The sequence below is a fragment of the Danio aesculapii genome, chromosome 18, assembly GCF_903798145.1.
Source record: "Danio aesculapii chromosome 18, fDanAes4.1, whole genome shotgun sequence".
NCBI classification, from domain to species: domain Eukaryota; kingdom Metazoa; phylum Chordata; class Actinopteri; order Cypriniformes; family Danionidae; genus Danio; species Danio aesculapii.
This window is the reverse complement of record NC_079452.1, coordinates 50,271,163-50,286,550: the sequence shown is the minus strand read 5'-3', so window position 1 is coordinate 50,286,550 and position 15,388 is coordinate 50,271,163. Positions and strand designations below refer to the sequence as shown.

Below are 15,388 nucleotides of genomic sequence, written 5' to 3'. Positions count from 1 at the left end.
AGTAATGGGTTGCAGCTGGAAGGGCATCCGCTGTGTAAAACATATAAGTTGGTGGTTCATTCTGCTGTGGCAACCCCTGATTAATAAAGGGACCAAGCAGAAAAAAAATGAATGTATGAATATGCTTATTTCACGCGGCTGCTATTTTAAAGAATGAAAGCGGGAAGAAACCCGGAAGTAAAGGATCAACACTGTAAACATTGCAACAACATGCTGCGTACTACAAAACTCCAGCTGATTTCAAAATGCAGAAATGGTGTAAACATCACTTTAATATCATTCAGTTAAGTTTAATTTAAACAATTAAAAAGCATATTAGGCATCAAACAAAATCACAATCTCTTTAAGAGTAATACGCTTAAGTGTCCTTCTTGGCTTAAGTTCATGGCAGCAGATAAACAACTTGAGGACGCTTCTCTGCTTCAGCCTATGTAACCCTGTGAGTGATTGAACACTGCAGTCCTCTGTAGCACACCCTCTTGTTGTCTGTTTAGTGTTGTACCGGTACTGAAGTTTTAAAAACGTTCATTTCCCGCTAACATTAAATCGCCGCTGAGCACGTTCTTAAACAGCTGATTTGCCATAATATTCACCAGTGCTCAACAGAAATGACTGTGATTGGCCGTGAAGGTCATCAGTTCACCACTCTTCACAGATTGCAAACACAGATACATGGACGCTGGAGCGTTTTAAATCCGTGAAGATCAGTCGATTCATCAAGTGGATCGCTCGTCTGTGTTTGCACTCAGTAAACAGCAGTGAAGTGCGGTGAACTAATGACCTTTATGGCCAATCACAGTCATTTCTGTTGAGCACATGAACACAATGGCAAATCAGCTGCTGTCAACAGTGCCTTAAATGTTAACAGGAAATTGATGGGTTTTTTTTATTTCAGTACCGAAATTTTGTATCGTGACAAGTCTAATATAGTGCAAGAATCAGTTCATTAACTTTAGTTTGATAAATGGCATCTAAAACATGTGTTTGGGAAAGAAAACGTTAGCTAACTAGTGCCATTTCCCTTAACTTAGCTGAAAATGAGGTCTGACATCCCTTTTTATTTTCACTATCTATTCAGAACGGACCTTCGGGCCACTCGAAAGACGATGAAAGTATAAATTAGTGTCACTTTCTCTTCGCTCATAATATATAAAGCCAGGTACACAACATTCCTGTGTGACACTTCCTGTGCGATACTTCCGCGTTTCTTCCCACCACCAGACTCGATTTCGGTTTTAAAATGGCGGCCACATGAAATCAGTCAATAGAATGCCTTTTATTGTCACTGTACACGTATACAATGTACATTATATACATGTGCGATGAGATGAAGTGATACTGAAAAACCCAAGATGCCGGTGTCTGGTGTTGTTCTCCGACATCTATACTAAGGTCCTGACATGTGTAGGATACGTTCACATATCCAGTTGTGCACAAACAAAACAGACGTACAAATACAACAAAAAAGAGCACCGAAAAGGAGAGCCATGAGGCGCTGTGATATAGGCAACTTTATTTCTTTAGTAGAACATTTAGGAAACTTTTTAGCTGAATCTATAGTCCTTGGTGTTTGTATAATGCAAGTTATAAAATGCAAAACATTTCCGGCTTCAACGCTAAGAATTTTTTTTCTATAGGCCCGCATTTGTGGCTATTTCCTAGATAAATACAGATTTTAAAATTGTGTCAAAAATAATGGCTGTTTCTCAATATGCGTTCTTCAGCGTTCTTGCGTCCTCGAGTAATGTCATCATCAACTGCCAAAGATCAGTTCCAAAACTCAAGACTGCAAGAACGGAGAACGGCTGAAAGTTCACGCATCGATGCAGACTTGAGCGCAAAACTCGTTTGAGAAGTCCTGGAAGCCATCGTGGCTAAATAAAGGAGGGGGGGAAATCGCAGCATTTTATATTTAAGATTTATTTTTATGGTTCAGAGATATAACTTATTTGTCTCAGGAGCCTCACTAAATGAAATGGTGAAGGTAAACATTACCATGAAAATCTTAATAAAGGCATGAACACATTAAGGGTGTTTATTTGCTGAAATTCGTATTCAAATTAGCCTTATTTGTGTTGTGCAACGTATATTTGTAAGGTCTTTATGCTTGATATCTATATTAAAAAGGGGAAAACAATAAATTGTTGTATGAATGCTGTAATGTTTAAATAATTTTCCATTAAAACGCGTGAAGGTCATGTGACCATCAGAAGGAACGCAGCATCTCATTCCTCACAGGACGCGTTTTCTGTTCTCGTGGTCTCCCACAAAAAAGTTTGTTTTTCCAAGGTAACTTGGCAAGACTGGTCTCCACAAGAACGCAAGTCCATTCTATGCATTCTTGGAATTAAGAAACAGCCATAGTCTGTGAATCTAAAAATTTAGGCCATGAAGTGGCCAGTGGTTAGCACTGTCACCTCACAGTAAGAGGGTTGCTGATTCAAGTTTCAGCTGGTCAGTTGGCATTTCTGTGTGGAGTTGGCATGCACTCTCCGTGTTGGGGTGGTTTCCTCCAGGTGCTTTGGTTTCTCCCACAGCCCAAAGACATGTGCTATAGGTGAATTGAATAAACTAAATTGTACGTAGTGTGTGTGTGTGTGTGCGTGTGTGTGTGTGTGTGTGTGTGTGTGTGCGTGTGTGCGTGTGTATGCGTGTGTGTGTGTATGAGTGTGTATGGGTCTGAAAGGACATCTGTTGCGTAAAACATACTGTATGCTGGAATAGTTGGCGGTGTGGCGACCTAGAATCTAGAAATTAAATATTTAAAAAGTGTTAATAAACGTATAATGAGCAACATTAAAAGTGTTATGCAAACTAAAATAGCAGTACGCAAAATGTGCAGGTATTTTAATTGCAAAACAAAAGGTGTCTGACTTGCCAAACTGATGGCAAACTGTGCAAAACATCACTTTACTACTGTAAATGTCTGCTTCAAGATGTTAGAAACAGATGTTTTCTTTTAGCCTCATAATTTGACGTTGCTGTCATGTTGCCTTCTCTTTGCTGTACTGGTTGTTACCAGGTTACAGAAAAAAATAACGTGCTCACAACATCCAATCCGATAAGAGGAATTGAAAAGCAATATGGTGTTTACAACTTCACAGAGAAACAGTCACAGACAAATTTAAATTTAGTGACAGGGCAGCACTGGCCTAATCCTGCCAGTAACGATCCTCTCTACTGTCTCAAGCGGATCTCACGCTGACTCCAAGCCATTGGTCAGTTCCTATTGTTGAGCCCTGCATTATAAAGTAATATATAGTAAACTACCAGAGATTTCCTTACTTTGCTGGAGATGAAAATGTCTATATTATAATTGAAAAACTCATAACACTAACTTGGTCACGTGAAGCACATCTTAGCTAATCACAAAGTGGCTTTCCGTCTCCTTCCCTGCATACTGCCATGGAGCAAGTTAGCATTAGCTGTTATGTTTTTAGGCTTGTCTTCGATTGGCTTTGAAACTACCCATTTTTGATCTTAAAAATAAACACATACAAACAAGTGCAAATCAATCCCTGTGGCTCTTAAAGACATGATTGGTCTTTGCAAGAAATTGAACATTGTTTGCACAGGCTATGGATTAACGCTAATAATTTAGAAAATAATGTTAAATGTCTTCCACAGGCCGAACATTTCAGTTCATTAGACTTTGTTGTGTCATCAGGAGAGACGCATGATTTAGTTAGACATTTTTATATGTGTTTATGCTTAATCTCAAAAATGTGAAGCATTGACTTGCATTATACAAATCACCAAGGACCATGGATTCAGCAAAACATCTTTCTGTAATGTTCTAATGAAGACACCTGCATCTTCAATGGCCTGAGGGTGAGTAAATTACCTGTAAATTCTCATTTTTAGTCTAACTATTCCTTTAACAAGCCTAATCTTGGTGCAACAGCCACAAACAAAAGAAGTTAACACAACCACAGACAAACCATTTGATAAATTAGCAGCAAACAGGCAATTTTCAATGTAATACATTAAATTAATTAGCTATAGGGAAAAACATAAATGAATTAATGCAATTAATTCACATGCACAGTAGAAAAAACTAAAGAAACACTATGGAAGTCAGTGGATATAGCTGTAACATTCTTCAAAATATATGCTGTGTTCACGAGATAAAATAAACTCAAGTATGGTTGGGATAAGTGGAAAGTGAGTAAATGATGAGAACACTTTTTTTTTTTTAGATGAACCACCTGAGGCAGCTCTAACATTTCAGTTTGAGATGAAGGAATCTGATAAACAGCATTTCAATCTAAAATATTTACTGTATGCATAGCATTTTCTTTAAACAATCTTCACAATCTAAGGATTTAGAATTGTTGAGATTCCAGGACCCACCTAAAAGACAAAGGACTTCTTTCAGCCAATTACAGTAGAGCTGAACCTGGAGCCGTGTCTGGGGTAATGCTATTGAAGCAGAACTGTTATTTCAGTAACTGTTTAGTTTCACCTATGCTAATAAACAGGATTTACATGCTTTGATGGGTTTTTTTTTTTTTTACATTCTTTTCTATTGGATAAAAGCGTCTGCTAAATGACTAAATGTCTATTGTGAAAGGAATCTTGATTATACTCCTTAATAGTACAACCTTCAAAACTACAAAAGGTTGTTGGAATTAAAATGCCAGTCATTTAACATAGTTACCTTTATTTGTGTGTTTAACTGCAATACTACTTTAATATCAGTAAGGCAGTTTCTGCACCTTATTAAAGGCGACCCATTATGTCTCTTTTTACAAGATGTAAAATAAGTCTTTAATGTTAGTAGAGAGCATGTGTTTCGGCTCAAAATACCACACAAATAATTGTTTAATAACTCTTTGAAACTCTTTTAGGCTTTGATTTTTGTTCAAAATTGTGCCATTTTAATGACTTGTTGCTTTAAATTCAAATGAGATGCTCCCAGCCTGTTTTCAAAAGTAGGCGGAGCTATGCAGCAGATTCAAAAGTGTACAGGCAGATGGCTGCTTCTCATGCAGGGCTGTCTATGCTAATCACTAATCACTAATGAGTGGGACTTCCCCCCCCTGATGGCTTATACAAAGAGAAAATGTCAATCAAAGTGTTTGTTTTTATGTTTTTATATTGATATAATGCTTACAATTCATTAATTAATTTTTCTTTCAGCTTAATCCCTTTATTAATCAGCGGAATGAACCGTCAACTTATCCAGCATATGTTTTATGCAGCAGATGCCCTTCCAGCTGCAGCCCATCACTGGGAAACACCTATACACTTTTATTCACACACATTCACTACGGACAATTTAGCTTACACAATTCACCTAGTGTGTGTCTTTGGTCACCAGAGCACCCGGAGGAAACCCACATGAACACAGAGAGAACATGGAAACTCCACACAGAAATGCCAGCGACCAGTGACCTTCTTGCTCTGAGGCGACAGCGCTACCCACTGTGCCACCCTTACGTACTATAAAATATATTAATAATTAGATTTCATTATTTTTTTACCATGAGAGGCTGGCTATATTCACACATTGTTCCAGCACAATTGTGTTTAAGCTTTAAGATATGTTTGTGTCAATCAAATCACAAGTGGACAATGCTAAATACACATGTAACAGGGTCTAATACATTTCAAATTAGTCCACAATCAGAACTAGTCAAAAATGCATTCAATCGGCTGACTTCAATCACAAAAGAATACCTGCTGTCCAGCTACTGACTTAAGGCCATGTCCGCATGTGCACGGGTACTTTTATAAACAGTTTTCCCCTTTTTCAGTTTTTAAAAATATCTCCATCCACATGAAAACAGAAAATGTAATGTGATGCATGTTAAGAGCATGCTCATGCTTAACCAACAGGTGGCGATAAAAGCCTTTTATGCTGGGTTCACACCAAATGGGGAATTAAGTATTTTTGCCAGTAAACAGCATACAAGTCATTACAAATAAATTACCATCCAGCGGTGTGAACAATGCAGGAAAACGTGATACGTTTGCCATGAATGTGCAGAATTTGCCTCATTCACATCTTCCGCATTTGGTGTGAACCCAGCCTTGTTGGAAAGGAGAAAATGAGGTGAAAACGCTGGTTGTAGTGTCCTCACAACTACACTGACTGTACCCAGAGTTTTGGAAAATCTTCATCCTGACCAGAGTTTTCAGAATGTTTTAGGTTAGTCACCCGATTAGCGAAACTGCTTAAAAACAAGTGCGATTTGGAAAATACCCGTGTTTATTTGGACAGGGCCTTAAAGGAATATTTCATCCAAAAATATAATTTCCTCACCCATTACCAGATTCTAAACTTTATGAATTTCTTTCTTTTGTTGAACACAAAACAAGATATTCTAACAATGTTGGAAAAAAGCAGCCAAAAAATACAATCGAAGTCATTGGCTGATTTTTTCCAACATTGTTCAGAATATCTTTCTTTGTGCTCAACAGAAGAAAGACACTCAAATATGTTTGGAACAAGTGAACGGTGAGTAAATGATGGTGAACTACTGTATCCCTTTAACAAGGTCATGATTGGAAAGTGTTGGAAAGTGCAACAAAACAAGGTACTTCACTGCAATGTGGAAAATCATGGATTAACAACTGAAATTGTTGCTGCTATCAAAACATTTTTCATGAATTTCCTAAGCTGTGTAAAATATATATATACACATGTGTGTGTCTGTGTATGTGTGTGTGTGTGCCTCCAGCCTGGTCAAGAACGCTCACCAGCGCCTATTTTTCTTAAGGCAACTTAAGAAGAACACCCTGCATCAGCTGTCTTTGTCTTGGAAAACTGGCCAATGCATCACAGGGACCACACTGCCAGCCATAGAGGGCATCCAGAAGAAACACTGTCTGCGCCGAGCACGCAGTATTCTTAAGGACACCTCTCACCCTGCTCACAGACTGTTTTCTCTCCTGCCCTCCGGCAGGCGCTTCAGGCTCCCCCAGACAAAAACCAGCAGACTGAGGAACAGCTTTTTCCCCAGAGCTGTCTCCCTTTTGAACTCTGCCCCTCACTGACTCATTTGCCCTCCCCCTCCAATACACCCCCCACTCTCATCTAACTTATAATCCTCACAATCACTGCACTGTTTAACATTTGCACGTTTACAATTTGCACATATTCATTGCACTACATTGCACTGATTCACTAAGTTGAATTGTTCATACCCACTACACATAAATATTTGTAATTATGTACACACCCACTGTACATATACATTTGTAATTATGTTTATCTATCTGAAAACTTCTGATTACTAATAGCATCCTGTACATATATTCATTTATTTTAAATCCCTGTTCATAGCTAATACAACCTGTATACAAAGTTCATAATACATCCATCTGTAAATATCACCATAGTTTTTCTATAACTGCACCTTATATCTTATACCTATATCCTGCACTTGCTGCTATTGCACTCCTGGTTAGACCTAAACTGCATTTCCTTGCATTGTACTTGTACATGTGTAATGACAATAAAGTTGAATCTAATCTAATATGTGTGAATGGCAGTTTAGCAGCAGATTACAAATCATTACAATAAGGAAACTTCCTAACAAAAGCAGTTTCATCTGAGATACTTTACACAAGAATGTAGATATACTACATTACTGACATGCAAATGCTGAACCTGGAATAATTTGTTTGGTCAAGTCCAGCATTTAACAAGATAATCATTCATGGAAGTAGCTGACAGTGTTGACTATAAGCTACTACCGTATATACAATTAATTATGGGGTGATTAGCACCAAGTTCAAAATAGTTTCAATCATTACATATATGCACACACACACACACACACACACACACACACACACACACACACACACACACACAGACTCACTAATAAGCACATGTAACAGACTACAGTATACAGTACACTCAGTGGCCACTTTATTGGGTACACCTAAGTAGTACTGGGTTGGACCCGCTTTTGCCTTCAGAACTGCCTTAATCCTTCATGGCATAGATTCAACTAGGTGCTGGAAATATTCCTCAGAGATTTTGGTCCATATTGACATGATAGCATCACACAGTTGCTGCAGATTTGTAGGCTGCACATCCATGATGTGAATCTCCAGTTCCACCACATCCCAAAGGTGCTCTATTGAATTGAGCTCTGGTGACTGTGGAGGCCATTTGAGTACAGTGAACTCATTGTCATGTTTAAGAAACCAGTCTGAGATGATTCGTGCTTTATGACATGAGGCGTTATTCTGCTGAAACTAGCCATCAGAAGATGGGTACACTGTGGTCATAAAGTGATGTACATGGTCAGCAACAATACTCAGGTAGGCTGTGGCGTTGACACAATGCTCAGTTGGTACTAATGAGCCCAAAGTGTGCCTAGAAAATATTCTCCACAACATTACATCACCACCACCAGCCTGAACCATTGATACAAGGCAGGATAGATCCATGCTTTCCATCCATTCTGACCCTGCCATCTGAATGTCGCAGCAGAAATCAAGACTCATCAGACCAGGCAATGTTCTATTGTCCAATTTTGGTGAGTCTGTGCAAATTGTAGCCTCAGTTTCCTGTTCTTAGCTGACAGGAGTGGCACTTTGTCTTCTGCTGCTGTAGCCCATCCACCTCAAATCTGGATGTGTTGTGCATCCATTCAGAGATGCTCTTCTGCATACCTTGGTTGTAACGAGTGGTTATTTGAGTTACTGTTGCCTTTCTATCAGCTGGAACCAGTCTGCCTTGGACCTCGGACCTCTGGCATCAACAAGGCATTTGCACCCACAAAACTGCTGCTCATTGGATATTTTCTCTTTTTGGGACAATTCTTTGTAAACCCTAGAGATGGTTGGGCGTGAAAATCCCAGTAGATCAGCAGTTTCTGAAATACTCAAACCAGCCTGTCTGGCACCATGCCACGTTCAAAGTCACTTTAATCACCTTTCTTCCCCATTGTGATGCTCTGTTTGAACTGCAGCAGATTGTCTTGACCATGTCTACATGCCTAAATGCATTTAGTTGCTGCCATGTGATTGACTAACATTTGCGTTAACGAGCAGTTGGACAGGTGTACCTAATAAAGTGGCCAGTTAGTGTGTATACATGAAATCAGTAAGAAGTATCATCTCATCACCAAAGCAACATTTAAACTGTGAATAAAAGTTTAGTTAAAAAATAATAATATAATTGTTGGGAAATATTCCAGTTTAAAATAAAAGTTTACAATGTGAATATTTAAAATGTTAACAATTAATCTGAATTTTTATCATCTTTCATTTAACTTGGTTTAATGCTCTTAAACAGATCTTATTATTATTATTATTATTATTATTATTATTATTATTATTATTATTATTATCATTGTGGAATATAACTGTGCTACTTAATATTTTCTGTAGAAATCATGATTTCTTTCCAGGATGATGAGTCATTCAAAATATTTAAAAACAAAATATTCCGAAAAAAAAATACGGATCTCAAACCTCTTATGGCAGTGTGAATTTCAGCTCATATGTTTGTATCTGTATTGTCAGACTTAACTTTTAACTTCTAGGAATGATTTCTGTTTCAGCGTTCCTTACTTGCTTAAAATATTTGTCTAAAACTCAATAAATGTACAGTACAGCTCAGAAGAAAATGCAAAAATTCAGAGAATAGTACAGATGTCTCCCAATGTTACTGTACCTAACCAATCAGATGTGCAAGAAAGAATATGATTCAATGCCACACACACATCCTTGTGGAGCTGCACATCGATGGATTTGTTCTACAGTGTTTGGACTTTCAGCAGTGAAAATTAAACCACACTGAACTGAACTAGGGTGACGCAGTGGTGCAGTAGGTAGTGCTATTGCCTTACAGCAAGAAGGTGGCCGGTTCGAGCGTCAGCTAGGTCAGTTGGCGTTTCTGTGAGGAGTTTGCATGTTCTCCCTGCGTTCGTGTGGGTTTCTTCCGGGTGCTCCGGTTTCCCCCACAGTCCAAAGACGTAGTACAGGTGAATTGGGTAGGCTAAATTGTCTGTAGTGTATGTGTGTGAATGAATGTGTATGGATGTTTCCCAAAGATGGGTTGCAGCTGGAAGGGAAGGGCCTCCGCTGCGTAAAACATATGCTGGATAAGTTGGCGGTTCATTCCGCTGTGGCTACCCCGGATTAATAAAGGGACTAAGCCAAAAAGAAAATGAACAAATGAATGAACTGAACTAAACTGGACTGATGCAGTTTCAGTTTACTAGAACTTCTATGTTAAGCCGCTTTGACACAATATACATTGTAAAACTGCTATAGAAATAAACATGAATTGAATTGAATTGAATCCTCAAATAACCAACATTCTTAATCATGGTTAATAAGACTAAAGAAGACTGAAATTAAAAAACTAAAATATCATCAGAAGGAAAATACAAAAGGCAAAAGCTAATCAAAGTGCATGACATCTTTAAGAGTGATGCATCAGAAAAAATGTATACAACTAATCTGCATCTATAGTAAAATGACACTGCATTTTTGAGAACAGAATAAACCGGAATGAAGATTTTGACATTAAGAACAGAAAACCCCTCACAACACATGAATCATTCCACATAATTCTCTGTAAAATAGTCACGACATAAAGGTGTGGCTTATGAATTCTAGGCCAAACTACAAGTTGAAATTGACCTATAAAAAGAAAAACTATTAAAGTATGCGTAGTGATGCAAGCATACAGCAATGCAACATCTACTGTATGAATTAAACCACACCAGCCAGTGTCATCCAACATTAGTCATCTGTATTAGTCAGTGTTTAATAGTTCAGTACCTGAACGGTCTCTGACAACCAGGTTTCTGCCTTCCTTTAGATTGATGGTGAGAAGATACTGGAGCTTTTGTAGACCTGCAGCACTTTGACTCTCCATTAACCCTCCTGAGATCTGAAAAGAGTGCAGAACACTTCAGTCAAGCCTGGATGTTGTTAATTAATATTAGTAACATTGGCACTATTCCAAATAGAAAAGCTACACTGACTGTGGTAGAACAATAATGCCTAAAAGTACTGTTTCTTTCAAAAATACTCACGTTTCTTTCATATTCTGACAGATCATCAAAGTCACTGGTTTCGTTAGGAGCGTCCTGAGGGAGAGATTAAGCTGTATCAGATGAGACAGTTCTGCATTAGTTCGCCTCTGCTAAGAACTGAGTAATGTTTGTCATTTATCAATCATGCATTGATTACAACAGATGGCAAATTAAGGATTTGGCAACATGCATTTGTATATTTCTTTCACTTTTTTGAGGTTAAATAGCTGAATATACTGCATATATATTTTTAATTCTGAATAATACATTCAGTCCATGGGTGTCGTGAATTTCAATTCGATTTCAAATATTTGAAAATTTCTTATTTACACAAAACTGTGTGTGTTTAGTATTTAGTGAAATAATAAATCTTTTTAAACAGTGGTTTACTGAACAAACCGTGGTTCTTTTAATAAATGCTATTATAAATAAAAGTTTAAAACATAAAAAAAAAACTTAACTTATGCTATAAATAATATATTGAGCTAAAGTTATAGATACATTTTTATGGTTAAAATTATCTATAAACTATTACATTAAGGTTTAATATAGGTTATATATATATTGAGATTGCTAAACATCTTAGCCTAGTATTTTCATGTTGGAGATCAAAAATGAAAAAAAATATTTAGAAATCTATTAAAACAAAAAAAATAACATAGATAATTAGCTTATTTCATAAAATCTGTCAACTTATTAATCTCTGTTGGAGGTGTTCATTGGAGCTCAGGGAACTCCATTACAACAGAAAAGGTGAATTTTGGTAAAAGGGGAATTTTCATATTTTACCGAAAACTACAATGCTGTTTTTTAAAGAAGTTAAGCTGTTTCAAAGCTGCAGTCCACTTCCATAAAAGTGACACATTCGCAAATAATGGTAAGACCATTTTACAAGGACATTTGAGGCACTCGAAAAGTAATTGAAACATTTTTAAAAGCCTTTATTAACATGGCTGTTCTATAAAACAGCACCTACTGTATATTAGGACATTAACTTTTTTATCACAGAATCTAAATAACCTTAGGATTTTGTCCCTTAAAAGTGTTTATGCTTTTAAATCATTATATAACAACTTGAATAAATGGTCTTTAAATTACAATATAATTATTGCAATAATTTGTGAAAATAGACTAAAAAGACTGACATTTCCTCTTTGTTCAAACAATTTCATTTACTACCTTTTACAACCCTGCGTATACCCTGAAACTACTTATTTAAATTGAGCTGAAACAACATAATTCTTGTTTGTTTGTTTTTTTTGGGGGGTACAACATACTGTAATTGATTTATCTTAAATCCACTTGCATTTGTTAAAATTAATAAGTTAACTTAATTTCCTCATGCTTAATTCTACAAATAGATTGTGTGGAACCCAGCATTTTGCACACCAAAATAATTACGTATTGTCACAGGCCTACTAGCAAACAAAAAGGTTTTTTGGAAAATGTCCCACCAAAGCTATATATATATATATATATTTAATAAACATATTATATATAAACTGTAATTATGGTGGCTTAAGAAAGTCAACATACTGTTATACTAAATAAACTTATTCTTCTTCCCCCGTCGTCTTCTTCTTATTTTAAGAACGCATCTCCTCCTAGAACATTGATACTACAACCACCAAATTAACTCCAAACTATATTAAATTAAGTTGCTTTATCTTTTCCAACTGATCCAACTAACAGTTTTCCGAAAACTGTCCCGGAAAAGTCCCATTGAACCAAACTTTGTGACCTCAAAACTTTGCATCAGACTGTCATACAGACTTAATGTAGGGTCATTTAACTCAGACTACCAATCTGCCAATCACTGATGACCTTTCAACTTACCAGCCAAACCCTAGCAACCACTTACGGCACCATAGCAACTGTCCCCTAGACTTCCATTGTAAAAAAAACTGCCATTGACTTTACATTGGACATACGAACAACATACCAATTCACACTAGACACATACTAATCCATACTAGAAATATACTAACATACTAATCACACTAGAAATATACTAACATACTAATCACACTAGAAATATACTAACAATATACCAATCCATACTAAAAACATACCAACAAACATACTAATCATACTAGCAACATGCTAATTCATACTATAAACATACTAGCAACATGCTAACTTATACAACTTTTTAAAGAACTTTCCTTTTCTAATTTGACATATAATATTAGACATTATATGTAGTTTATTATTTATGCAAAGTATTTCTGTGAAGGCAAAGCTATAGTTTTAAGACATTAGCATTTTTTATCTCAATAATCTGATTTAAAAAGCAACAACTTAGAACTACTGTAAGTGGAAAAATATTTCTTAAATTATGGTGGAAACTTTAACACATTTTCTAGTATTTTTATTATATATCAAACTTAACCCTCCACTGCAGTGTTTCCCAACCCTGTTCCTGAAGACACACCAACAGTACACATTTTCAATGTCTCCCTAATTAAACACACCTGAATCACCTAATTAGAACATAAGAAGAGACTCCAAAACCTGAAGTTAATTAGTCAGGTAAGGGAGACATCCAAAATATGTACTGTTGGTGTGCGTCCAGGAAAAGGGTTGGGAAACACTGCTCTACTGCATGTATTATGATAAATCTATTAAAAAATATCAAATATTTGACTGTTTTTCTTTTCTTAGAATGGCTTAACTTGAAGTGCTGTAAAAAATGTTTGGATTTTTTTAAGGTACTTTATGATATGTTGCTATATGGCAACGATGTACAATAGTGGATCTAACTTAGATATTTCTCATTTAGAATTTTCTTTATAATAATTGTGTTGTTTAAAATAATTTATTCAGTGTTGCAGTATTATAAGCTTTAACATAGAACTTATAAACGACACCTTATTCAGTACATACTTCCCAACAACTGATATTCCAACAGCTTTCATTTATTCCATTCTTTTTAGCTGAATATTATTGAAAACAAATATAATATTGTATTATCATGTATACAACATACAGTACAGTAAATATAAATATTTTCTCCAGTAAATATTATAACAAATAAATAACAAGTCTAATTTATCCAGATGCATCAGAAAAACGTAGCTACTAGCGAACAATATTTATATATTATTCTATATACTATACTCTGCCTGTCTTATACTGTATGCCTCTGAGCTAACTTACCAGAACTGCCTGCATCACTGCTCTGTCATATCCGCATCATTCTCATGGTCACTAAAACCCATCTCATCCTCACTTTCATCTGCAGGAAGAGCCAGTTCTGACCTTTTTTCTTTCACTCACCATAGAACATGGTGGTGCTCGCTAATACACTGTTCTCTGTATTTATATCTAATCAAAAGTATTACCATTGAAATTTGATTATATCCATACTTCAAATGCCATTAACATATGACTAATCAGCATTATATTACTAGCATTGATGTTGTTATTGTTACAACTTAAAGATCACAGCTGACCTTGCTAGCTAGCTAAGCTTTTGCAATATTGCACAATTCACTATTGGACAGTGTTGCCATTTGCAACACATATATTTGATCAATTTACAAAAGATTATTTGATTAAAAACTTTTTTTGATTTGTGAATATGTCATAATAACTTACAGGAGATGATATCTCATATAGTTTTTTGTGGATCTGACATAAATTGATCCTTTGTTTTTATTGACGTTTACATTTGCATTCAGCAGTTACTCACAATAAAAGCCAGTCTGTCAGAAATCGCACCACAGAAAAACACTGCACATCATATGACTTAACCAAAGCACATCATTGGCTAAACTAGGGTCTTCTCTTTCCTACAAAAACATTAGAATGTTGGTCTTAAAGAAACAGTTGCAGGGAAATGAGCATAAATAACATGTTGCCATATGGCAACACCACGCGGTAGAGGGTTAAATACGCATCCAAACTTTTGTAAGACATGATAATGCTCCCTGATGACTTACCAAGTACTCAGCTGATCCTACAACGAACATAGACAAAGGAGAGGACGGCTCATGCTCAGTAGGCCAAGCTTTCTCCTCAGATGAAATAGACATGTCATCTAAAGCCCGAGCTCTGCCTAGTTTATCTGAGGACTCCTTTGGCCTCCTCTCAGCATGACCAGCTGTCATCTGTAGTTCTGCAAATGGAGGTGTGACTCCAGTCACTGAATCCGAATCCTCGAAGTACCATGTAGTGGCTCTTTGACGTTTATCGGTTTCCGCTGAAACTGGGAAGTCAACAGGAGCTGATCTTTCTGATGGCGCTGGGCTGCAGACGCACGGGAAGTCAGCTACACTGAAACGCTCAGATAATGCTACGCTGGAGGTTTCACTAGCTACATCATCTATGTCACCTAAACCGTCTGTGTTATCAAAGAAGGCAGAGGTGTGACT

General features: G+C 36.6%; 1 protein-coding gene across 2 annotated transcripts in view; it reads right to left on the bottom strand.

Annotated features, from left to right (window-relative positions):
- The window catches only part of mctp2a (multiple C2 domains, transmembrane 2a), an 89,211-nt gene that overhangs the window by 67,994 nt on the left and 5,829 nt on the right, over positions 1–15,388 (bottom strand). For both annotated transcript variants that reach the window (XM_056478395.1, XM_056478396.1), the window contains exons 2-4: positions 14,957–15,388; positions 11,013–11,066; positions 10,756–10,867 (exon numbers count right to left, since the gene is read on the bottom strand). The exon at positions 14,957–15,388 is cut by the window's right edge and continues 224 nt beyond it. In XM_056478395.1, the coding sequence (XP_056334370.1) occupies positions 10,756–10,867; positions 11,013–11,066; positions 14,957–15,388 (598 nt within the window). The remainder of the gene's footprint in view (positions 1–10,755; positions 10,868–11,012; positions 11,067–14,956) is intronic.